The sequence below is a fragment of the Leucopleurus acutus genome, assembly GCF_964270905.1.
Source record: "Leucopleurus acutus genome assembly, chromosome: 7".
Lineage (NCBI taxonomy): Eukaryota > Metazoa > Chordata > Mammalia > Artiodactyla > Delphinidae > Leucopleurus > Leucopleurus acutus.
Window position 1 is genome coordinate 69,590,810 of NC_139150.1, and position 27,608 is coordinate 69,618,417.

The 27,608-nt window shown below is 34.8% G+C and overlaps 1 protein-coding gene across 3 annotated transcripts in view; it reads left to right on the plus strand.

Annotated features, from left to right (window-relative positions):
* FOCAD (focadhesin) overlaps window positions 1-27,608 on the plus strand; it is a 310,232-nt gene that overhangs the window by 119,117 nt on the left and 163,507 nt on the right. For all 3 annotated transcript variants that reach the window (XM_082843135.1, XM_082843136.1, XM_082843138.1), the window contains 3 exons: window positions 26,279-26,383; window positions 26,781-26,882; window positions 27,408-27,538. In XM_082843135.1, coding sequence (XP_082699261.1) covers window positions 26,279-26,383; window positions 26,781-26,882; window positions 27,408-27,538 — 338 coding nt within the window. The remainder of the gene's footprint in view (window positions 1-26,278; window positions 26,384-26,780; window positions 26,883-27,407; window positions 27,539-27,608) is intronic.

Consider the following 27,608-nt stretch of genomic DNA (forward strand, 5'->3'; position numbering starts at 1 on the left):
ATTCATGTTATAAATATTTACTATTGATTGATTTGAGGTTCAATGATCTTATGATTATAAGACATTTAGTTTTGTTTTTTTTGCATTAATCACCTTTGTTACACGGATTCTGATTCATTACCTTAACTTCACTGCAGAAAGATATTCACTTAACCAGTTGCACGTATAGTGCCGCCAAGTCCAAAAGTGGAGTGTTTATCATGTTTGCCAGCTTGATCACATTCTGAACTCTGTTGAGTAAGTCAGTTACAGGCCTTTTGATAACCTGATGCTTTGGAATGAATTGTTTCTTTTATTATCCTTAATTTCTAGGGCTAAATATGTTTAAATATAGTCTACTCATTTAGAAGCTGAACCATCTTCTTGAACAAAGTAACAGTTAATAAAAATAGCCAACATTTACATATGCTTATTATATACTAGTCACTATTCTAATCACTTTATTTGCATATATGAGCTAACTCATTGAATACTCATAGCTCTTTGAGGTTGGGTACCATTATTATTTAGGAATAGAGGCACAGAGATTGATTAACTTCTCCAGATTCACACAGCCATTCAGTAATTGGCAAAGTCAGAATTTGAACCCAGCACATATCCAGACTCTGTGCTCTTACCCAATACGCTATACTATCTCTCTACAACTTTTAGTTAAACCATTTCTTAAAAAATTTTTGAAAGAGTAAACAAGGTTCACTAGCTTTACATTTGTTAGATTAGCCTAGTCAGTTGTAGAGATAATTAGATGTTAAGAAAGAAACCTCAACATGTGTTTGAAATCTGGCCAGATCTTCAGTCTTGTGTGATTATTTTTTCCTCTTCTATGCTAGCTTCCATTGGCTCTTCTATACATAGGCAAATCACATTTAGCCAGATATTTCTACCTAAATAGAACACATACAGAGTCATGACTCATGTAAGCACATGTCAAAAAGAGATTGAGATGTTCTAAGTGAATCAACATCAACAAAAATGCTTGCAGTTGGGATTATTGCTTAATGGTCAAAAGTTATTCTTTTATACTTTTTTGTTTGTAGTGATCATAACTGAGAAATTCTGAAACCTAATTAAAGACAAGAATTTTTTTTAGTGAACAAAAAAGTAGGTTGTTGTATTCCCTTTATTTTGAAAAATAACATTTACAAAATGTTGAGAAAATCACACGTTGGTTGTTAGGTTTGAAATATTTAAAAGGTTTGACAAGATATACTGTTCATTTAAGAGCTTGAAAGGGCATTGAAGAATCAGTTATTTAGTAAACAGTCATGGAGAACATCTTTGGGGCACACATTTTAATTAGAACTTGGGATTCAAAGATAGTTATTGGCGAATTCACAGTGCATAGGGAAGATGGGCAATATACAATTAGAATGCCCTGTGATAAGTGGTATGATGCAGGGAAGCATACGGTTTCTGAGCCCAGAAAGCGGTGGCTAAGTCATAATAGGTCTGCCTGGAGTAGGTGATTCATCAGCTATTGCTGGACAAATACAAGTTAAACAAACATCTTTGAAATTAACTGGAAGAGTCTTATTGCCTGTTTCTATTACATATGAAGCACTACTTTTTATATATGACATATGATCCTTTTTGAGTGCCACTGTTGGGCAAACAGTGGAGTAAATACATTTTTGGAGGTACTAGAGTAGTTTTTTACTTGGTGTACCATAGGTTCATTAGCAGTACTTTTATATTTTAGATTTCATTTTCTTGTTGGGAAGTAAAAGAAAGCCACTGACATTTTGTCACAATTATAGCTACTCTCTGATGGCTGTAATCGAGATGACAGGCCATGATTTGGTGGATTTAGTGGGAAAGGTTTACTCCAGAATTCTTAAAGTTGGACAACTATGTGAGCTCCCTCACCAGAAGTCTTGAGACTTATGCTCTTCCTTTGTCTTTTCAGCCCATTGGAGTTCTACCCTACCAGTGACAGTTTTGAGCTTTTCATGATAGATAATACAATGGACACTTTGGCAAGTTTTTAGAATAGTTGATATAATGAAATACGGCATTCTGAAGTCAGTTTACTTCAAATGGGTTAGACATGGTTACAAATTCAGTGGAGCCAGACAAGTAGTTAAGAAGTGGGATGATTTCTATATGTAGGTTTCTGGTGAATTGATTGGACTTTTGGAGACCTTGTGTCTTGTCATGCTTGCTTATTAACATTCTTGTGGTAGTGGATCTCATCTGTATTTAAGACAATTTGTATATTTCTTTTCTATAAAGAAAACAAGCATATAAATACGTGTAACCTGAATTTATCATATCACAAATAGCATTAAAGACAAATAAGGACAAATTAGCATTCTGAAGTGTCCTATAGTTATCTTCAAAGAAAATTTTCGTTGGATTACAATTAGATTTGGAATTTATAAAAGGAAATCCTCAAGGTAAACTGTGTCTCACTTGTTTTTGCCTCCTAGTAACCTTGCCCACTTGCTGGGCTTTGATACTTGTTTTGTTGCCTGATTGAATTACTACATAAATATATTAGATGTATGTGCCCACTATCCTAGAACCAATAAACTATTTTTCCAATGTTGTCATGTGTTATCCAAACTAATTGATGGAACAGTGTGGATTCCAGGGACAGGGTTAAGGTTGGATTAGATTATATTAAAATCTTATTAAATGAAATCCTATTAATTTAGGGTTCAGGGTAATTTTATATAAGCTGAGTTCAAACATAAGCTGATGTTGATGCTGTTGTTTTTAGGCAGTTTGAGTTTGTTCATTTGCATTAGTACAATGAATGTGCCAATTTAAAAATGATCAAATTATCTATTCATTAAGACATATCAGCAGGGACTGGTACTTGGCAACACTTGGCTAATTAATTTGTTACAGTATATATGTGACAGTAATCGAATTTTATTTCTTTAACATTTTTCTCTAATCCAGTCTTGTCTACCTTCATTGTTTCTAGTAGTCTGAGTTATTAGTGATAATTATACTGGTGGCATTTTACGGTACTTATGTGTATTTAGTTGTCAAATTGTATTCAAGTTTTAATGATGCAATTTGATCTGCATTAGGTGGATTTATCATGGAATTACCATTTAGCTTGAAATATTGTAGATACCTTGTTTTTTTTAGGTCCCATTTTATTTATCAAGCATTTTCAAGCCATTGATTTAGTCATTCAGCATATATATATATATATTATATACCTTCTATATGGCAAGTTCTGGTACACTAAGAGGAAAGGACATGGTCTTTGTTTCCAGGAATCATAGATCCTAGTCTTTAGCCAGAGGCATTAAAAATTACTTTTCAGTACAAGGTGGTAATTGCCATTGTGGAGGTATGTAAGTGTCTCTGGAACATACAGGAAGAGGCCCACAAGTTTCCCTGATGCAGGGTAAAGGAAAGGCGTTCTAGCAGGATAGGGAGCATATGCAAAGACACAGATCTGTGGCAGGTCACAGTGGGGTAACGAGACAGCAAGTAGTACTGTATTAAACCGGGATATGTAGGGTGAGGGGAATTGATCCTGGAGTGGATACTGAGCAATTATTTGAAAGGAAGATCCTAAAGAGTTTTGCAGTCAGTCAGGAGATAGGAATTTATCTAAAGTATTGGGGTAATGAGACATAGAGGAGATAAAGTTATATAACAGGATGTTAGAAGTTTTGATGGGGACCTTAAGATACCAAAATGAGTTTTGAGACAGAACACCCAGTAAAACTTGTAGAGTAGTAGGATTAAACCTCGATGTCTGAGTACTATTGCAGTTTTTAACCCGTTACTCACATCCAAAGGTCTAGAAGTTAGGAAATGAAAAGTTAGGTGAAGAAAAGAGGGAGGATTCTTGGAGAAAGTTGCTGCAGTGCTGAGTCCTACAAGCGCCAGCCCCTTATCTCAAGCCTAGTGACAGAGATCGCAAGAGAACCCTGCATCCCCTCATCCAGCTTGAAGTGAATCCCTTGCAGTTGGGGTGGGCAGGCATGTGCCATGGGTTGATGACTTCCCCAAAAATCTAACGGAGAGTGATGCACTGGCTAGCTATTGTGATAGTGGAAACAAAGAGAGAGCCACGTAGGGATTGACTTGCATGTCTAGAATTTGTCAAAGCAAAAGATATATTAGTGTTTCCTCTGGTTAAAATGTGGGCAGCAGGAGCAAGAGAACTAGAGTGGAATTGTCTCAGCTCATTTTAGAGGTTTGCTTAAGGAGTATACAGGCCTCTGCTGAAAGAAGCAGGATTCCTAGAGGGTGTTGACCAATCAAACCAGAAGAGAGCATCTCGCCTGCATCAAAAGTCTAAACAGAACTTAATCTGACAGGTTTGGGCTGCTTGCCATGGAGGAGTAGGAGAATCCCTTTGGGGCAGGAGAGCTGTAAAGACACTCCTAGCCCTGTAGCAAAGGAGTGCCGATACTCTTCCTCAGAGGGGCCTGCCCAGATTCAGAGATGGAAGGGGGAAGCGAAGCCTATCAGCATCAATTAAAGGTAGTAAGGTGAAGGGAACCCCTGAGAATTCCTGCAGCTGTCACTACAGCCCTTTGCTGCAGAGATTCTGGGCTTAACTTTCCTAATCTCATCAGCAAGGCAGTAAGAAATGTGTAGACATTCTTAGGTTTAGGCTTCTGTGGGCATTGAACGATGCTGAACCACTCATGATAGCAGAGATTGCCAGATGGTTGGTTTTCATTTAACACCTTTTCCTTTGGTTTCTGTTTTTAAATCTTTTGTGCTTTGCTGAGGTTTACAATGGAAGTCTCAAAATTCACTTTATCTAAAGATTTTCTCGGTAATATCATATTGTCTTTATAATTAATGGTGCGTTGTTGAAATGTTGCAAAGCATAAAAGTAATTGCAATAACCGGTTATGCCCGTTCTGTCCCTTTTTATGTTTTTTGTCCTTTGAGACATTAGTGGAATTTCATTTAACCCACGTAGAAACTAGAAACGAGGAGCCTTATACACATTTCTGTTGCCTGGTGAATTCTTGGTACCTGACTTAAAGTGCTCAGGGAGCATTTGATGAGTTCTTAGTTATTTTTTGAAACCAGGGTGGGTTCAGGCAATGGTCTGCAAAATTGCTGAAGGAAGTCAGGAATCTTTTTTAAAAAACAACAGAAAAATGAAGACTCACGCATGCATATATTAGGTCATCTTGAATCAAATCCTAGCTGAAGCTGTAATGATACATGCTGTTCATGAAAGACTTAATACAGTCTTTCTAATTGGATGAATTGTCTTGTTGTGCAAAAACTGTTATTACACTGTGTGTGAAACCAACCATGCTGCAGGGGAAAAAATTAAATCGCCTGACTCAGAGGTCACTTGTGAATAGTAACACAAGATCTATTACCGTTATTAGAGACTCTGGAGGACATTCACCCTTTTATGGTCTTTCAACTGCTGGAATGAAATATTTTAGTGGTAAACGACACCCTTCTGGGAAATCCTCCTAAAGATTCTTTTTTTTTTTTTTTTGCTTTTTGTATGTTTTAAAAAAGGGGGAGGGGTCTCAGGGAAAAAAATCACATTGTTCCTTTCAGATCACTTTCAAAGTTTACTTATTTTGATTTGGTGTGATGACAGTTGCTTTTAAATGTTCCTCATTACACCGTTCTTAATCTAAGTCTATTAGTCCTACACTTTATCTTTTGTAACATGTCATGCACATTCTGTAATCTTTTCCATAGGGAAATTCATGATAGCATGCAAGCTCAGAGACCAGGATGTATGTGGTTCATGTCAGAATCTGGATTAAGCACTTTAAAGTACATGAAGTGAAAAGTCTATCTGCTTATTATGTTTATCTTCTTTTAAGGGTCTTTGAATGTATATAAGACAGATTATGTGAGTATATATTGTAGCTCTCCGTGGCAACCATGCTGAGCGGTAATTTTAGGAAACACTTTAAGAAGTGAATGAATAGCTATTGATCTGAGGTGAAGCTTTATAACATAGTTATTAATTTGGGAACCAGAGTACCTTTCCAATAGATTACATTCATTATAAACTGTCAATCCATTTGTTATTATTTATTACCACTCTGGAGCCTTCTGCTTTTTTGCTATATGGTTGAGATTAGTTTTTGTGGGGACTAGAAAGAAATAAGACTAGCTATCAATAGCTTTGAAAATAATTTGGATAGATTTTTTGTTAATTCTGAAGTCAAATAACTGACTTTTTCTCTTCCCGTTATCGGATTCCAGCATCTGTTTTTCTTCTTCTGAAGCTTCCTTACTTTATTGCCCCAAAGATATGGAACTGTTAGAGTGATGTGAATAGGCATATAAATTCTGTTGGATTTCTCAGTGCCTGCTTTTGTTACAGATATTTTGATGGGTTCATTAAAACATATCTGTTGAAATGGGGGTTGGTAAGAAGGAATAGAAGGAAGAGACTACATTGTCAGTAAGAATAATACATAGATATATGAGCTTCACTTGAAAATAAAAATAATTTTGTAAAATTGTAGATAGAAACGCTTTGTCAGGTTGCTAATGAGAGGCTTGACCTAGCTGCTGCTGCTGCAGCATCTTTGGGGATGATGAGAGATGCAAAATGCACTGTTGCTAGGCAACTCTCTTGGCTGCCTTTGGAGCAGGTTCATATGTGCTAAGAGCTAATGAATCCTCATGTCTGCTCTTTGAAACTGTTCAAAAGCCCATGAAGACATACCCAGACATTTAGCATTTACAAGTACCTGAACCATTCTTGCCATGCCATTTAACCATTAAAAACTAAGTTGATGATTTAGTGTGTGTTGAATATTGCTTATTTTTTCAAGGTAGATCAAGATTTAAGCCCTAATAAATACGTTTTCAAAAAGGAGCTCAGTAAGGATGAATTAATTTTGATCGATGTTAATTAAATTATTCTATATGAAGGCTTATTTTAAATATGAATGCTTTTTTCCCCCCAAAAGTGATAAGTTGTTGGAATTGGCCTTTTGTAAGCCTCATAGAAAGTTTTTAATTACACTGTCTTCATGCCTTGCTCAGCCCAAGGCCATTATTTCTGAAGATGATAAGAATCTGGAATTTTTATCGATATTTTATCAATATTTTATCAATATTTGTAAGATCCCATCCAATCTCTAATAATACCTACCTCTCAGAGGTGTTGTAAGAATTACAAGGTCCTGTGCATGAAAAGACTTCGTAAAGTGCCATATAAATGCTGTTGTTTTTTTTTAAAGTGAATTTCAAGGAATTGTCTGAATTCACAAGAATTTTATTTTACTAGATAATTAACTATTATTCAGGCTTATTAATATTTTGGTGTAGGGTATGGGATAATTGTGAGATTTCTAGCCCATAACTTTATATTTTGATTGCATTAACCTGTGATTTCGCTTAATGTCATAGCACCTAGTATAATACCATGTGATAGAAGGCACTCAATAAATATTTATAACTTAAGGTTTTATGAACCTCCTGTATAGAATATCTAAATTGAATTGTTTTTTGTAATATTGTAAAATATACTGGAGATTTGTTATAATTCTGCCTATACCTGTGTTCTCTCAGCTTTAAAATGAGAATAATAGAAGAATCCACCTCATTAAATTCATCAAGTGGATTAAATGAGATAATCCAAAGTATAATACCTGGCTTATAATCAGTGCTCAATAAAAGTTATCTATTACTAAAATTGTAGTTTATTTTTATAGCTTCTTTTATTTATTTCACAATTATTTATCTGCTACCTCATGTTCTAGGAGCAGTGCTATGCTATTTTGCAAGATAGACATGCTCCTTGCCCACCTGAGGCTTATTGTCATCCTTTATCCCCAGTACCTGAAAAGAGAGACATTAACTGTTTTCAGTGTGCCTGTGTGTGCACGTGTGTATGTGTTTTTTTTTTTTTTTTTTTGCGGTACGCAGGCCTCTCACTGTTGTGGCCTCTCCCGTTGCGGAGCACAGGTTCCAGATGCGCAGGCTCAGCGGCCATGGCTCACGGGCCCAGCCGCTCTGCGGCATGTGGGATCTTCCCGGACCGGGGCACGAACCCGTGTCCCCTGTATCGGAAGGTGGACTCTCAGCCACTGCGCCACCAGGGAAGCCCATGTGTGTATGTGTTTTAAACTACATTTAGATGCATAAAGGGGATAGAGAATAGTGCTGTTCAATAGGAATATAATATGAGCCACATATATAGGTTAAAATTTTCTCGTAGCCATATTTTTTAAACAGTGAAAATAAATAGGTGAAATTAATTTAAAAATATGTTTGTTTACCTCAATATATCCGAAACTACATTATTTCAATATGTCATAATAGATAATAATTTCAATATGTAATCAACATAAAATTATTAATGAAATACTTCATACATATATATTTTTGGTACAAAACTTTCCATATCTGGTGTGTATTTTACCCTACAGCACATCTCAGTTCAGACTCACCACCTTTAAGGGCTGATTAGCCACATGTGGATAGTGGCTACTGTGTTGAATAGCACACAGGTAGGTACAGTAAAAAAAAAAAAAAAAAAAAAAATCCCAATTCTCATTTATTTGATATAAATGTACCAAGTATTTAGAAATACTCTTCTCATTGGCTTTACTTGGCTAAAATAGCCTCACAGTCTCTGCAGTGAAATAGAAACGTAAAATGGTTAAGAACAATAATTTTTTTTTAATTGACCGTAAAAAGTCTTTATTTACTAGGTTTACAAAGATCATAATTAGATGGTGCATTGATAAAAGGAAAGAACAGGTGGAGAGTATTAAAGAAAGCAGTTGAAAGGATATTTCATCATATTCATTATAAAGTTATGGTATAATTAGAACAAATTCTTAAAATGGGGTTTTCAGGGTGGTACTAAGAGGGCGATGGACTGTCAGGCAGATGTTTTTTGGGTGGAAGTAGTCAGTCTCAATACTTCACAGTTTGTTAACTTTTTCTTCCTCCTTTAGTCAGTCTCGAGTTGAATTCAGCTCATGTTCATGAGTATTTGCTATACGTGTGGTCTTGGGCAAATTCAAAGAAGAATAGGAGCAGGGTTGCTACCTGTGAGGTGTTCACAGACTAGTGTGGGCAGCAATCTTGAGAATGAATAACTGTTACCCAAAGTATACGGAAATAAAGGTGTTTACAAAGCTAGAGCGACAAACAATACTTAGGGTATTCTTTGCCCAGAAAGTGGCAAACAGTTACTCTTTTATCCTTAAACAGTTTTCATGGTTGTAAAACATTATTTTTCGTGGTTAGTGCATGAATAGTTGAACCATCAGTTTGAAAAAGGAGAGACACACACAAGGTTCAGCAGGCCAGAAGGGCTAGATTTGCCTTGAAAACTAAGCTGAGCAAGAAGGCAGGGGAGAAGCATGATCAGACTTTGTTCCCTGACATGAACCGTCTTCTTTGGGCAGGATACCTGCAGTCTGTCTCATTCCTCCAGTGAGCCTTTGCTGAGTCCTAATGCTGCCTTGTTTACTTCCTACTCTCCTGCCTACTAGTCTTATAGCTTCTCGTCATTTAATAGCCAGTTCAGTCCCATCACATACTGAAATACTGCTGAAAATAACTTTAGTAAAACAACATTACTATATTAATTACATTTATTAATATAAATAAAATAATATTTTATTTTACTAAAGTAATATTCTTGTAATATGTGATTGTAGTATGTATCCAAACAATATAGTAGTATTTACAAGTACTCGTAAACAAATATATTTGTCTTAATGCACCTTCTCCCCTCTGAACCCCGAATATATATACACACATATGCACACAAAGCCATTATGTTATACTAAATATATGCTCCTTTGCAGTTTGTGTTTTTCTCTCATTAATACGTTATAGCCATCTTTCCATCTTATAGGTGTAATTTATGGTTTTTGAAGGATGCTGGTGTACTATGGTGTATCAGCAGTTTAATGTACGTAACTCTTTCCGTATTGATAGATATTTAAGGTGTTTGTGTTTCTTTTTGTTACTGTTGTTGCTGTTACAGATAATGTGGTAGCAGACAACTGAGGAATTCTTGGGCACCTCAGCCTTTTATGATAGCATTGTTCAATAGAACTTTCTGCAATGATGGAAATGTTCTGTAATCTGTTTTCCAAAATGGTAGCTGCTAGCCACGTGTGACTTTTGAGCACTTGAAATTTGGCTAATGTGACTGAAGAACTGGAGTTTTAATTTTATTTAATTTTCATTAATTTAATTTCAAATGTAAATAGCCATATGAGGGTGGTGGCTACTGTGTTGGGCAGCCCAGCTCTAGAATCACTCCCTTCCTCTGAAAAATGAAAAGCAGTCATTATTATACTATTTAGTATTTGCAGTTATCAAAGATTGAATTGTTTTCTTGTTCTTATATCTTAATTTCTATCTATAGAAATTATTTTCTATGATTTTAACCTTCAAAGTTGAGTTTGGGGGGCTTCCCTGGTGGCGTAGTGGTTGGGGGTCCGCCTGCCGAAGCAGGGGGCGCGGGTTCGTGCCCCGGTCCGGGAGGATCCCACGTGCCGTGGGGCGGCGGGGCCGGTGGGCCGTGGCCGCCTGGCCTGTGCGTCCGGAGCCTGTGCTCCGTGGCAGCAGGGGCCGCGGCGGTGAGGGGACCGCGTACCACAGAGGAAGAAAAAAAAAAAAAAGTTGAGTTTGGCTTTTTCAGTCAATAATGGTGGAGATTTTAATTGTGAGTTCCTTGACTAGACTGTAAACTACTTGAGAACAGGGACTGTCTTCTCAGTTGTGTCGTAAAGCCTAACACAGCACCCAGTGTGCAATTGTCCCTCAAATATTTTTGATTGTTAGGTGTATAACTCATAGGAGAGTTTACTGTTACTATTGATTGAGAAATATTCTAGAAGTTGTTCTTTAAAAAAATCCTACGTAAGATTTTGTTTTCTTACTTGCTAGTTACTTTTAAAGCAGAGTATGAAATACTGGGTCAGGGGTCTCCAAGACTATGCCCAGGTTTGTTGATTTGCTTTAAGGACTCACAGGACCCAGTATTTAGTTGCAACCACAACTATGATTTATTACAGCTAAAGGGTAAAAGCAAAATCAGCAAGGGCAGAGGTTCATTGGGTGAAGTCCAGAAGAAACTGGGCACAAGTTTCCAAAAGTCCTCTCCCAGTGGAGTCACACAAAATGCATTTAATTCCGCCAGCATGGAATCGTGACAGCACATGTGGAGTGTTGTCTCGTATGGAAGCACATTAGAGATCTGTGCCCAAGGGTTTTATTGGGGGCTGGTCAGTTTAGGCACAGTGTTGTATACTGTGTTTGTACAAAGAGTTTAGGCACATTCCTATTAGTAAAGAATGGTAGGAACCCTACCAAAATCCATTTTCTGAGACTCTACTCAAAGGCTAACTTTGCAAGCAGGCTTTTTAAGGATGCCATTCTCAAGCCTGCTATGTTAACTCGTTTCTGCACAAATATTTACTTAAATCTTGATTAATTTGGGCTGTGTTTTATATTTTTAAGTAGTAGGTCCTGACAATTTCCTCTCATATTCTCCTTTTTGATATTTGAGTATATCAAATATATATATACCTTAAACATCTACTCAGTAGGTGGTTATCATTCTCTTATTGAGCACCTCTGGTTACAGAAAACTTAGTGCCCCCTGAGGCATCCCATTCAATTCTCTAAAACTTTCTCTTAAAACTTCTTTTCCATATTAAACCCAAATATGCCCTTCAGTTTGGGCCTTGGGATTACATGAAACAAACCTAGTTTGTCCTTTATGTGTTACCCTTTAAATATTCACAGATAACTTGTCTGTCTTCAATTCTTCTGTAATACAGGAACACAGAGTTTTCTGTTTCTCTTTGCCCTTTTTTCTTTGTGGTTATAACAACAAATTCTATTTACAGTATGTTTTTTTTTCCTGGCATGTGTTTTGCACATTGTATTGGTGTTTTATAATATGGAGGTTTTTATTGTGTTTTGCTTTTTTTTAGCTGATTTACTCTGACATGATATTGTATGTATATTGGGGGGAATCTTGTCTCCTAAATTTTATTGAATTTCTGATTTTTAAAAAAAATACATTTATGTAATGAGACTCCTAGATTAGAAGATTTTTAATGTTTTATTATGAAAAATTTCAAACATATTCAAAAGTGGATAGATAGTATAATAAACCTGATGAATCCATCCCTTAGCCTCAACAGTTATCATTCCATAGCTGGCCTGTATCTCTTGTACTCTCCACTCTCCAGTCCCCAACTCAGAACTGTTATTTTGAAGCAAATCCCAGATTAGAGCTAAACTTCTTAAATGAAGTTTGAAATTTTTCTGTTTAGAAACATTGTATCACCTTTTACTCCCCCATAATTGTGTGAGAATATCTGTTTCACTGTATGTTTACATTGTTTTAGAATTTAAAAATATTTTAAACTTTAGTATGTGAGAAAATTATCTTGTTATAATTTTCAGTTTTAAAAATTAGTAGTGAGATTTAAAGTTTTTATCCGCTCCTTTTCTTTTTCTCTTTGAGTTTTAGATATATATGCTGTGTCCGTTTTGGAGGGGGAAATCTTTATGTATCTTAAGAATTTTTGCATTCTTTATTTCAAGTATCAAATCACTGGTTGAAAAATCTCGCGCGCGCCTGTGTGTGTGTGTGTGTGTGTGTGTGTTTTCTTTTTCATAGCTGACTGTTAGTGAGTGCTTTACTGTGTGGCAGAGATTGGGTTAGTTTGGGTGTAGAATTCTGCATTGGGACCCATTTTTATTCAAAATCTTTTTTGTTTTCTTCCACTGCTTCTATAGGTTGCAGTGTTGCTGTGGAGAAATCCAAAGCCTGAAATCCTGAGTATATGTTTATGTGAACCTAATTTTTGTTTTTATTTTTCCTCTCTGGAAGCTTTCAGAATCTTCTCTTTGCCCCATACTCTGTAATTTCAATGCCGATGTGTATTAGTGTGAATCTTTTTTCCTCTGTTGTGCTGGATAACTGGTGGCTCTTTTAATCTGGAAATCCAGGTCCTTGAATTCTGGGGAATTTTCTTTGTTATTTTGTCATTAATTTCTTTCCCTCTACTGACCTTGATCTTTCTTTCTATAACTTCTCTTGCTTGGACCTTGAATTCTTTACTGGTCTTATATTTTTCTTATCTTTTGTTCTCCTATTTTCTTCTCTCTACATTTTTACTCCACTTTTGAGGAGAATTTCCTTAACTTTATCTTTCAACTGTTGTTGAATTTTTTTGTTGTGCTAATATGTGTTTAAATTCAGTAGCTCTTTTTGTTTTCTAAATGTTCTTGAATTGTAGCCATCTTTACTTTCATTGTTTTAATGCATAGTGAGCTATTTTCTTTCTAGAGGGCATGTAAATATTCACTTAACATTTCTTCTAGATTCTTTAATCATTATTTCTCTTTGATATTTAATTCCTGAATCCATTTGGAATTTTTTTCTTACGTGGTAACGTGTTAGGATTTCTCCTCCCCGTAAATAATCAGTTTTTCTAAAAACCATTCATGGATTAATCATCATCATCTTTTTTCTTTTCTTTCAGTTTGTACTGTCTGCTTCTATCATGGGTGTCACTGTCAGTGTTTTCTTACTAACATTCATCTCTCTAGTCTAATATTATTCCTTGATGCAGAAGATTATGCAGGATAGGAGTTTACTAAATCTGTTTTTTGTCATTCCTTAACAATACACTGTCTACTCCAAGCAATTGAATGTCTTCTTATTCATTGTTGCAAGACATTTATATCAATCCTTTTTTATGTTTCTGGCTTTTTTCATTAATTTTACTTCATTCTGGGTGTGAATCTTTTTGGTTAATATAGCTTTCTAGTCAGGTCATTTGTTTACCATTATTCATGTAAACCCTATTTAATGTTAAGGCTTTCATTTGAGACTGAATTGGGACCTTATAAATACAATTCATGGTATAAAATATCTACCACTTATTTATACTTCAAAGGTTTTTTGTCACTGAAGAAGGCAGGTGAGGATTTGGAGTCATACTTTATGTTCAGCCAATTTGTATTGACCATTTAATCTTTTTTTCCCTCAAATGTAGTATGAATTGGCTCATGTTTACCATTGTCAGTCTTGCATAGTTTTTCATATTCCAGTAAACTGATCTGACTGTCATAGCTTTGGGATCCTTGAGCAATGTACTGTTTTAATACATTCAAAGCATTGACTCTCTCTAGTTTTATTACATAGTTGCTTATCTCACTGAGCTGTATATAATTATATCTCATTGTTGGAGGGCATTCAGACTCCTCCTTTCAACTCTCCGACTTAAGACTTACTGTCAGTGACATATGCAGTAGTAGAAATCGACTGTACCGAATTGAAAGGAAAAATACACACATTATACTTTACTTAACAGGATATTGGCTTTTCACTTTTGTTCTACCAGTCAGACTACCAAAGATTTAGATCTTACCATGATAGAAATGTAAAACCGCCTTTTTTTAGGAAGGAAATTTTATACTTTCAGGAATTCAGTCATTATAGTTATCATTTATAGCAAGTTGTTAAAATGTTAGCAATTGAAAGAAGTTGTGGTTATACTCCTTTTTCCCACTGGTGATTACATACTAATAGTGTGACTATTACTTTATAATTTAAGTTTTCTTATACCATGTTCTAAATACATAAATTGCCAGACTCTGAGAGATAATTAAATTCAGAAGACTAAGGAGGCTAACCTAGAAATTAAGTTTAGGTTGAGAAAGGTCATGATTATTTTCTTCCAGGTATTTCAGACTCCTCAAGTGATATGATACTTGACTTTATCCATTCTAGTTTGTCGTATATCCTCTTTTTTCCCATACTTTGAGCTCCTGTGTTGCTGAACTTATTTTTCTACGTACTGGGAAATTCTTACCTCAGATTCTGAAGATGTCCTGGTAACATTTGATATCCTGGTAACACTTACCTAACAGGTAAATTTTTCTGATTCAAAGTTAATTTGGTCAGAGTACTATCTTTAAGTACTTTTCTTTGCAAGTGGTAGGCTTTTAATAATTGGATACTGAATGAAATAGCTGCAACACTATTATAAGATCCATCTTGCAAATAGAATTTGAGCAGATAAAGGAATTAGGAGTAGTTTATGCATTCTAAAAGCACTTACGGAATGCTGGAACCGGAGATTCAAAGGTGAGGAAGATGCCATCCCTACTTTTGGTAAGGCAAAGTGGCAAGTACCTGGGCTCTTCAGAGTTAAATTGCTTTGCTCTAGTGCTACCTCCAGTACATACTAGCTCTGTTACCTTGAGCACATTATTTGGCCTTTACAAGCTTCAGTTTTGTCATTTCATACATGATAATCATGATTTCTATAAAGTGCTAAGGAGAGCATTTACAGTCGCTGTTCAATAGATGTTAGCTGTTACTGTTGGAGGAGTCATTATGGATCAGATGCTCAGGCTGAACTGGAATAAGGCTAGAGTGAATATCAGATAGAAGATTGCCCAGTGGGAGCAATCTTCTAGATACCTATCTTCCCTTGACCTTATCTGACTCTCAAAGGTTAAACTTCAAGACCCTAGACCACTTATTTAATTATATGCTGTGATATAAATATAATATGAATCACAGAAGGAAAAAATTATACTGTGTTTACATTACTGTAATGTTGCTGTATTTCTGCAGATTCCTTACAAGTAAAGGCAACAATTAGTTTTTCAGCACATCCCTCAATGGACCGCTTTTCACTGTATTACTTAAATAATAAGTAGATACCAAAGTAGACATGTCAAATAATTGAGGAAGGTCGAATTAACTAATGTTAAAAAAAATCATAGTACATTATGCCCCTTTTTTGTAGAATAAATAATTTTTAAAAATTTCTGTCAATGTTAAAATTATTAAAGAATGTATTTATGCTTTTTTTATATGTACCATCCTAGCATATTCACTCTTTGTTTTATAAAATTTCATGTTTTTCTGAATCATGGTGTAGTACACCTGAAACTAACACAGTATTATAAATCAAATATACTTCAATAAAAAATTTTTTTTTAAAATTCATGTTTTATCTTTTCATTTCTAACTTAACACATACTGTTATCTTACCACTGTTTTATAAATGGCAAATACACTTGTGTACATAGATTACTTCCATTTTTTCACAGGAGAGAGTCTTGTGCGAAGATGGTTCAGCACTTATCCAAGGATATGTATAAAATATGATCTAAGAATGTGCTTTTGTAGTTCAGGTCTAGTTTTGTAAAACATAAGTCTAAAAAGTTAAAGAAAACCAGATATTGCTTTGGATTTTTGCCTCTTACTTCCAAAGATGATCATGCCTTGAATTATTTTCTTCACTGGTATCTTAATTTTTAATACTAATTTATAGCTATATCTCTTATATAGTATTAAAGTATGAGTCTCTCATGCTTTTAAAAAAGAGGGGAGTTATAAACATTTATTATATCTCTCATCTGAAAACTAAAATGAATAATAACAAAGCCCTTTGTATTTCTCAATTTATAAGTGGATAGCCTACTCATGATTTTCATTATAGAACTCTCTGAAAGATTATGCTACTTTCTGTGTAGCCTCATACAGTGTTGCCAACATGGATATTTTTCGTGGAACCCAGAGTTAAATTTTTCTACTCTGTTCTTTATATGATTGACTCCAGGTAGGTACTGGGTTTTGTCTCTCCTGCTTACTTTTTCTGGATGTTTTGTCTGATTATAGGGAGAAGACTTACATAATAGCTCTTTATCCTATTATGTACAGCCTGAAATCTATCATTTTCACTTCCGCCAGGATAGAATAGAGGGGTGAACTGAGACGTCGACTTCCATCCTCATTCTGCCACCAACTGTGTGATCCCTCTGTGCCTCACTTCCATCATCTGTAATATAAAGTCATTTACCTAAATGAACTCGACAAGACTCTTCTGACTCTTAAACATCTCATGGTTCTTTTTAAAATTGTGGTGTAAAACACGTAACATGAACTATACCTTCTTATCAAAATGTTAGGTATACTGTATACAATTTTTCATCTTGCAAGACTGAATATCTGTACCCATTGAACAGCAAGTCCCCATTTCCCCCTTCCCCCAGCCCCTGACAACCACCATTCTACTTTCTTTTTTTAAGACTGACTACTTTAGATAGTTATACAAGTAGAACCATGTGATATTTGTCCTTCTGTGACTGGCTTGTTTCACATAGCATAATGTCCTCAAGATTTATCCATACTGTAGTATATGACAGGATTTCCTTTTTTAAGGCTGAGTAATATTCCATTGTGTGTGTATACCACATTTTATTTATCCTTCCATCCACTGATGGATATTTAGGTTATTTCCATCTCTTAGCTATTGTGAATAATGCTGCAGTGAACATGGGGGTGCAAATATCTCTTTGAGATCCTGATTTCAATTCCTTTGAAATATTTCAGTTATTTGAAACATTTTAAAATACTCATGTGTATTTTATTATAAAAACTAACAGTGCCAAGTTAAACAAGTCAAACAATTCAAGTTTGTTTATATTCCATAAAATATTATAGAAAATTGTGTTTCAATAAAGAAGACTCATTTCAGAACAGGCAGCTAATAGCAACTGAGCATTTAATGTTTTTTTGTGAATAAATTTTAAAAGAGACTACTGCCTGTCCTGAATTTCCAGAAGTGGGATTGCTGGATCATACGTTAGTTTTATTTTTAATTTTTTGAGGAACCTCCGTATGGTTTTTCATAGTGACTGCACCATTTTACATTCTGCCAACAGTGTACAAGGATTCCAGTTTTTCTACATCCTTGCCAACACCTGTTATTTTCTAGTTTACTGGTAATGGCCATTCTACCAGGTATGAGGTGATATCTCACTGTGGTTTTGATTTGCATTTCCCTGATGATTAGTGATATTAAGCATCTTTTCATATACCTGTGGCCATTTGTATTTCTTCTTTGGAAAATGTCTATCCAAGTCCTTTGCTCATTTTTTTAATCAGGTTATTTGTTTGTTTATATTTTTGTTGTTGAATTGTAGGGTTTCCTGGTATGTCTTGGGTATTAACCCCTTATCAAATATATGGTTTGCAATTTTTTTTATTATTCCATATGTTGCCTTTTTTTACTATGTTTTCTTGGCTGTACAGAAGCTTTTCAGTTTGAAGTAGGCTACTTGTCTGTTTTTGCTTTTGTTCCTTGTGCATTTGGTGTCATATACAAGAAATCATTGCCAGGAGCAAAGTTAGGAAGTTTTTACCCTATGTTTTCTTCTAGGAGATTTATAGTTTCAGGTCTTATGTTTAAGTCTTTAATTCATTTTGAGTTGATTTTTGTGTATGGTGTAAGATAAGGGTCCAATATCCTTCTTTTGCATGCAGATATCCAGTTTTCCCTGGATTTGTTGCAGAGACTATCCTCTCCTCATTGTATATCCTTGGCTCCTTGTCATAAATTAATTGATCGTATATACATAGGTTTATTTCTGGGCCCTCTATTCTATTCCATTGGTTTATATGTTTGTCCTTGTGCCAGTATCATACTGTTTTGATTACTGTAACTTTGTAATATGTTTTGAGGTTATTCAGAGTCCTTTGTGGTTCCATATGAATTTTATGATTGTTTTTCTATTGTGCAAAAATAAAATTCCATTGGGATTTTGACAGGGATTACATTGAATTTGTAGACTTTTATGGGTAGCATGGACATTTTAACAATATTAGGTCTTCAGATCTATGAACGCAAGATGTCTTTCCATTTATTTGTGTTGTCTTTAATTTCTTTAAGCAATGTTTTGTAGTTTTCAATATTCAAGTCTTTAACCTTGTAGTTAAGTTTATTCCTAAGTATTTTATTCTTTTTGAGCTATTGTAAATGCGATTGTTTCCTTAATTTTCTTTTTGGATTGTTCATTGTTAGTGTATAGAAACACAACTGATTTTTTTTTTTTTTTGCGGTAAGTGGGCCTCTCACTGTTGTGGCCTCTCCCGTTGCGGAGCACAGGCTCTGGACACGCAGGCCCAGCGGCCATGGCTCTTGGGCCCAGCCACTCCGCAACATGTGGGATCCTCCTGGACTGGGGCACGAACCCGCGTCCCCTGCATCGGCAGGCGGACTCCCAACCACTGTGCCACCAGGAAGCCCCACAACTGATTTTTAATGTTTGTTTTGTATCCTGCAACTCTCCTGAATTCATTTACTAGTTTTAATTAACTTTTTGGTATGTGGAATCACTAGAGTTTTCTACATACAAGATCATGTTATCACAGAGATAATTTTACTTCCTCCTTTTTTTTTTCTTTTTTGGCTGCGTTGGGTCTCAGTTGCAGCACACAGGATCTTTGTTGCAGCATGCAGTATCCTCCATTGTGGTGTGCAAGCTCTTTATTGTTGCACACAGGCTTCTCTCTAGTTGTGGTGTGCAGGTTTTCTCTCTCCAGTTGTGGCGTGTGGGCTCCAGAGCACACGGGCTCTGTAGTTGCAGCATGTGGGCTCTCTAGTTGAAGTACGTGGGCTCAGTAGTTGTGGCACACGGGCTTAGTTGCCCTGTGACATGTGGGATCTTAGTTCTGCAACCAGGGATCAAACCCGTGTCCCCAGTGTTGGAAGGTGTATTCTTTACCACTGGACCACCAGGGAAGTCCCTACTTTTTCCTTTCTGATTTGGATGACTTTCATTTTTTTTTCTCACCTAGTTGTTCTGCCTAGAATTTCTGGTACTATGTTGAATAGAAATGGCAAGAGTGGGCACCCTTGCCTTATTCCTGATCTTAGAGGAAATGTTTTTCGTTTTTATTTTTCAGTATGATATTAGCTGTGGGCTTTTCATAGTCATAGAGCCTTTATTATTTTGAGGTAAGTTTCTTCCGTTCCTAGTTTAGTAAATGTTTTTGTCATGAAAGTGTGCTGAGTTTTGTCAAACACTTTTTCTGTGAATATTGAGATGATCATGAGATTTTATCTTTCATTCTATTAATGTAGTTTATAACATTGATTGATTTTCATGTTGAACCATCCTTGCACTCCAGGGATAAATCCCATTTAGTCATGATTTATGATCCTTTCAATGTGTTGTTGAATTCTGTTTACTAGTATTTTGCTGAGTCTTTTTGCATCTGTGTTCATTAGGGATGTTTGCCTGTAGTTTTCTTTTCTTGTAATGTCTTTGTCTGGTTTTAGTATGAGAATAATGCTGGTCTCATATAATGAGTCCAGAAGTGTTCCCACCTCTTCAATTTTTAGGGACGAGTTTAAGAAGGATTGGTGTTAATTCTTCTTTAAATGTTTGGTGGAATTCACATGTGAAGTTATCTGGTCCTGGGCTTTTCTATGTTGGGAGGTTTTTGATTACTGACTCAATCTCCTTCTTTATAATTGGTCTGTTCAGATTTTCTATTTCTTCATGATTCAGTTTTCGTGAGAAGTATATTTCTAGGAATTTAGCCTTTTCTTCTAGGTTATCCCATTTATTGTAGTATAATTGTATATGGTTGTCTCAAAATCCATCGTATTGTTTTGGTATCAGTTATGTCTCTTCTTTCATTTCTGATTTTATTTGAGTCTTCTCTCTTTTTTTCTTAGTCTAGCTAAAGGGTTGTCAATTTTGTTGATGTTCTAAAATACTAACTTTTAATTTTGTTGATTTTTTTCTGTTATTTACTTCATTTATTTCTACTTTAATTTCCATTATTTCCTTCCCTCTGCTAACTTGGAACTTAGTTTATTCTTCTTTTTCTAGTTCCTTGAGGTATAAGATTAGAGTATTTATTTGAGATACTTTTTCTTTTTTAAAATTGAAATATAGTTGACTTACACTATTACACTAATCTCAGGTGTGTAACATAGTGATTCGAAATTTTTATAGATTATACTCCATTTATAGTAATTATAAAATATTGGCTGGATTCCCTGTGCTGTACAATATATCCTTGTAGTTTATTTATTTATTTATTTATTTATTTGTGGTACGCGGGCCTCTCACTGTTGTGGCCTCTCCCGTTGCGGAGCACAGGCTCCGGATGTGCAGGCTCAGCGGCCATGGCTCGCAGGCCCAGACGCTCTGTGGCATGTGGGATCTTCCGGGACCGGGGCACGAACCCATGTCCCCTGCATGTGCAGGTGGACTCTCAACCACTGCGCCACCAGGGAAGCCCTAGTTTATTTATTTTATACATAGTAGTTTGTATAAACTTAATCCCCTATCCTTATATTGCCCCTCCCCTCTTCCCTCTTCCCACCAGTAATGACTAGTTTGTTCTCTATATCTGTTAATCTGTTTCCTTTTTGTTATATTTACTAGTTTGTTTTATTTTTTAGATTCTACATGTAAGTGATAGCATACAGTATTTGTCTTTCTCTGTCTGACTTATTTCATTAAGCATAGACCATCCAGGTCCATCCATTTTGTTGCAAATGGAAAAATTTTATTCTTTATTTATGGCTGAGTAGTATTCCATTGTGTGTATGTATATATGTGTGTGTGTCTATGTCACATGTTTTTTATCCATTCATCTGTTGATGAACAGTGTGTTATTTAGTTTCCATGTATTTGTGAATTTTCCTGTGTTCTTACTAATATTTATTTCTAGATTCACTCCACTGTGGTAAGAAAAGATACTTAGTATGATTTCAGTCTTCTTAAATTTGTTATTTTGTGACCTAACATGTGGATCTTTCCTGGAGAATGTTGTGTATGCAGAGAAGAATTTGTATTTTCTTACTGTTGGATGGAATGCTCTGTATATGTCTGTTAGTTTCATTCGGTCCATAGTGTTGTTCATGTCCTCTGTTTTCTTATTGATCTTCTGTCTGGATGTTCTATTTATTATTGAAAGTGGAGTAATGAAATCTATTATATGTGTTGGTATCTATTTCTCCATTCAGTTCTGTCAATATTTGCTTTGTATATTTGAGCATACTTATATTGCTCTGATGTTGGGTGCATATATATTTATAATTGTTTAACTTCCTGGTGAATTGACTCTTTTATCATTATATAATGTTCGTCTTTGTTTCTTGTGACAGTTTTTGACTTAGTCTATTTTGCATGGTATAAGTTATGCTATCCTTGCTTTCTTTTAGAGGTTACTATTTGCATAGAGTATCTTTTTTTGTCATTTTATTTTTAGCCTATGTGTGTCCTGAAATATAAAGTAAATCTCTTGTAGACAGCATTTAGTTGTATCTTGTCTTTTAACTTTTAGCCACTCTGTCTTTTGATTGGGGAGTTTAATCCATTTACATTTAAAGTAATTCTAGATCAGGAAGGACGTAATATTGCCGTTTTGTTAACTGGTTTTTGTCTGAATTATAGCTGTTGTGTCCCTCCTTTCCTCTCTTTCAGTCTTTGTGTTTTGTTGATGTTTTTGTAGTGAAATACTTTGATTCCTTACTCATTATCTTTTATGTATCTTCTATAGGTATTTTCTTTGTGGTTACCATGGCACTTAACTGAAAAGACCTTACATGTATAATAGCCTATTTTAAGCTCGTAATAACTTAACTTTAATTGCATGTAAAAGTTCTACTTTTTCAACCCCCCCCCCATACTTTATGGTATTGATGTCACAACTTACATCTTTTTATGTTGTGTATTCATTAACATATCTTTATAGTTAGCTATTTATATTTATGTCTTTATCTCCTATTCTAGTATTAAAAGTGACATATTACAGTATTCTATATTTTTCTATACATTTACCTTTATCACTGAGCTTTATACTTTTATATATTTTTATGTTGCAATCTAATGTTCTTTCCTTTCAACTTGAAGGACTTCCTTTAGCATTTCTTGTAAGGGAGGCCTAGTGAATGAACTCCCTCGCTTTTGTTTATCTAGAAAAGTATTTCTCCTACATTTTTGAAAGAAAGTTTTGCTAGATATAGTATTCTTAGTTGGCTGGGTTTTTTGTTTGATTGTTTGCACTTTGAATGTATCATTCTGCATGCCCATCTGGCCTACAAGATTTCTGCTGAGAAACCTGCTGATAGTCTTATGGGAGGGGTTTCCTTAATGATTCCATCATTTGAAATCAAATTTTTTAAATCAAGGACTTGAATTCTGAAGGAGGGAGAGAAAACATTGAGTTTTATGAAACCAGGAGGTCTTGAGACAGTGAATTATAGGGCACTTGCCAGCTTATTTTAAATTTAAGGTAAAGGCAGAGTATTCATTCTCTGCTTTTTTTGCTTCCAGAGAATAGAAGACTCAAGAGCAGAGCAATCAAGAGCCCATAATGACATCTCAAGTAAATCAATAAATACACATATGTCTTTTCATTTGGAAAACAACAGCTCAGACTTTATGCAAAAAATGTTTTCCACACATATATATCTATATCTATGTTTTCCTAATGAAATAACACCTATTTTCTTTTTCCATTGATTTGAGAATTTAATATAAACTAGAATAGCCTCAAGATCTAAGATTATTTGCTGTAAAAATTTCCCACTTTGTTTTTTAATTTCTGAACTTACCAGAGAAAACTAAACACCCTTACATACTTCTTTAGGTCTGAGGATCATGAAGGAGGTGTACTCTTTAGCATAAGTAGAATACTTTATTTCTTTCCTGACAATATAATTTAAACATTTGTTAAAAGCCATATAATTAAATACACTGTTTTGTAAAATGCCACTATATGTACTGATTGCCCTTCTCAGAACTAAGAATCTGTCAAACTGTCTTGGTAGATATCTTCCCAGAAGGAGTAATTCATTGAGGCCTGTGCAGTGCAATCTAAGATAACCTTTTTTAATTAAAATGGGGAGTTAAAAAGCCAATTCAAAAATTTGTTTCCTTTCGTTTGCTCAAGGTGAGGGTGCTGGAACTTCTGTTCCAATAGAGCCCCAGCAGTTGTTAAAAACATCATAACTTCTGCCTGTGTGTTGTGTGTCTGTAGCCATTACATGTGTAGCTCCAAATGCCGCTGTGGTATGTGATGGTCAGGCCCGTTAATGAGTCAGTGTTTAACTGTCACTTTTTTGTTGGTAGGGTTAGGAGGATTTTTTTTTTCCTTCTTGAGATTGAATTAAAATAGATGTCTTCTAAGCTTAGAAGGAACAAGTTTTCTAAGACTACAGCAGATAGAGGAAATTTATCAATTTCTGGGTAACAAACTTGTCAAATGCACTATAAGGAAAATAAAATTTTTTTGGCATTGCATTTTGTGCCATCAAGTAGAGATCCTTGCTCATAATAGGTGTTCACTTAATGATTTTAAAATGTAGTTTTATATATTTATTAAAAATAATAAAATATACATATAAATATATTATATATATATTTATAATATATCACTCACATGCCATTTAATTTATTCATTCAAAGTGTACAAAGTGACTTTTAGTATATTCACAGAATTGTGCAACCGTAATGACAGATAATTTAAGAACATTTTCATCACCACCAAAAGAAACATTGTACCCATTAGCAGTCACTCCCCATTTTCTCCTATACCTTCCCGATCCTAAGCAATTACTTTCTGTCTCTGTAGATTTGCCTATTCTGGACATTTCATATAAATGGATCATATAATATGTGGTCTTTTGTGACTGGCTTCTTTTACTTCACTCGATGTTTTCATGGTTCATCCATGTTGATTACTTTTTCATGGCAGAATAATATTCTATCATATGGATATGCTGTATTGGGTTGTTATGCTTGTATTTGGGTTGTTTCCACTGTTATGCTTTTATTTGGGTTGTTTCCACTGTTTGGCTATTATTAATTATACCTCTGTGAACATTCCCATGTAAGTTTTCGTGTGGATGTATGTTTTAATTTCTCTTGGGTAGGTACTTAGGAGTACAGTTACTAGATCATATGGTAATTCTGTTTAACCAGTTGAGAAACTGTCAGACTGTTTTCCAAAGGGGCTGCACCATTTCACTTTCCCACTGGCAGTGTATGAAGGTCCCAATTTCTCCACATCCTTGCTAACACTTAATGTGGTTTCAAGCCATCCTATTGGGTATGAAGTCATGCATCATTTGATTTTGATTTGCATTTATGTCATGGCTAATGCTGATTGAGTATCTTTTCATGGTTTTTTTTGGCCATTTTTTAATCTTCTTTGGAGAAGTATCTCTTTAGATCCTTTGCTCTTTTAAAATTGAGTCATTTGTCCTTTATTATGGAGTTGTACAAATTCTTCATATATTCTGGATGTAAGTTCCTCATTAGATATATGATTTGCAAATATTTTCTTCCATTCTGTGGGTTGTTCTTTTCATTTTCTTTATAGCGTCTTTTGAAGGACAAATATTTTTAATTTGATGAAATGTTTTGTTTTCTTTTGTTGCTCATACTTTTGGTGTCATATCTAAGAAGGCTTTGCCTAACTCAAGGTCACAAAGATTTACTCCTATATATTTTTTAAGAGCTTTACAGTTTTTGCTCCTACATTCAGGTCTGAAATCTATTTTGAGTTAATTTTTACATGTGGTGTGAGGAAGGGGTCCAAATTAATTCTTTTGCATATGGAAATACAGTTGTCAAAAATCAAACACCATTTTTCGAAGAGACTTCTTTCTGCATTGTATTTTCTTGGCCTTTCTGTCTAAAATCAATTGACTTAAATGTAACGATTTATTTCTAGACTGTGAGTTCTATTTCATTGATCTATATTTATATCCTCACGTCAGTACCACACTATTTTGACTGCTGTAACTTTGTAATAAATTTTGAATTCGGGAAGGTTGAATCTTCAAATTTTGCTCCTTTTGAAGATTGTTTTGGCTCTTCAGGATCACTTGTTTTCAAATGAATTTTAGGATCAATTTCTGAATTTTGACAAAGAGGCTACCTGGGATTTTGATAGGGATTGCATTGAATATGTAGATGTATTTGGGAAATAGTACCATTTTAACAATATTAAGTCTTTTGATCCACAAATGATTTTGCTCTTCTTATTTTATTGTGTCATGCATAGGGATTGAAGTATGAATGTGGAGGGAAATTTTTGTCCATTAACCCCCCCTATATTACAATTGGTTTTAATTATTTTACATTGGAATAACCATTGAATATTTCACTATGCTACTCATTAGAACTGTAAGCTTCTTTAGGGCAGGATATGTATTAATTATTTTTGTATTGCTGAGAGTTTATGTCATAGTTGTTTAAGAAAAGCATTTTTTTAACACCAAAAAAATCCCTGTAATATGTATATGTGTATAAAGGGATAGAACAAGGGCTCACAGGTAATTATAAAAGAGATAGAATATTAGCAGTACTTTGAAATTACCATTAATAACAAATGGCTAACTGACATTTTTTTAGGCTTTTAATTCATATATATTCATAGTATTCATTTGGAGAAAAATGAAATATTGCTTTATCGATTGATTTCTTTTAAAAGGCATAATTTATACGTTCTTTAAATTCATTTTAGGTACCAAATCTGATTCCAGTTTTGATGTTCAAATTAGGAAGACCACTGGAACCTGTGTTATACAATGATATCTTGTATACTTTGCCTACACTTGGTGTTCACAAGGTTTGTATATTAAGCGACTTACTTTGGGGCAAAAAGAAGTGAGACATGAATTTTGTTTGTTGTCATGTGAAATTTTGACCCTTTAATTTTGCCTTGATCACTGCTTCCCTTGTTGGGCCAAACATTTTTGTTACAATATTTAAGAATTAATTTTTAAAAATCATTTTTTCATCAAGTTTTCCCATTGGCTGTTGTCTGAGATTGGGTCTTTATGCCCCCAGAATTGCTAACTAGCTCCTCCCAAAGCTATCTCCAACCTCTGAGGAGATGGGTAATACTGTAGTAAGCTTCCGTTTCAGTCTTTATTTTATAATAAGAGGTTTTTAAGTTCTTTTGGTAACCTTGGGGTTATCCACATTTGCATTTATGAAACCAAAGTTTCTTCAATGTTTGCTAGGTGTGCATAGGACAAATTCTACGAGTAATTCAACTTCTTGGAACCACTCCGCAACTAAAAGCTGTCACTTTGCGCTTGTTGACTTCTTTGTGGGAAAAACAGGTAAGCTCAGATATACACTTGTATGAGTAGTAAGCATGTCCCTTTCACTGAAGAAAGGTAATTTTGTCATTATGCATGACACTTCTTTGATATAGTAATATTAGTGAGTGACATCAATGATTGCATTGAGAAATTTTGATTTAGTGTACTTTTGATCTACAATGTGGTCAGTTGTGATTGACTCTCAGAGAGAAATTGAGAATAGAAAATAATCTTATTTCCTTAATTCTGAAATTTATTTTTCCATTTGTGTGGAAAAAGTGATAGAAATATAAGTGATTAGAGCCTTTGTAATTAGAGTGAGATTTTGCCACTTTTTTCTTGTTTTATGAAATGAACAGTACATGGATCTGTAAGAAAATCCCCAGCAATCATAACAGTATTCTTTTTTTTCTGATTAGATGAAACACATTATAATTTGCAAAGCAGATGTAAGATTTAGACGTGAAAATGCTGCATAAAAGGAGACAATTATTATTCAACTCAAGTTGTGAAATTACCTTTTTTGTGAAATTTCCTTTTTAGGATCGTGTCTATCCTGAACTGCAGCGTTTCATGGCCATGTCCGATGTGCCCTCTCTGTCTGTGGGCAAGGAGGTCCAATGGGAGAAACTGATAGCTAAAGCAGCATCGATCAGAGATATATGTAAGCAAAGGTAAGACATGCTTGACCTTTGGGAATGTATATCATGATATATTATTTTGCATTTAATTTTTTTATTGCAA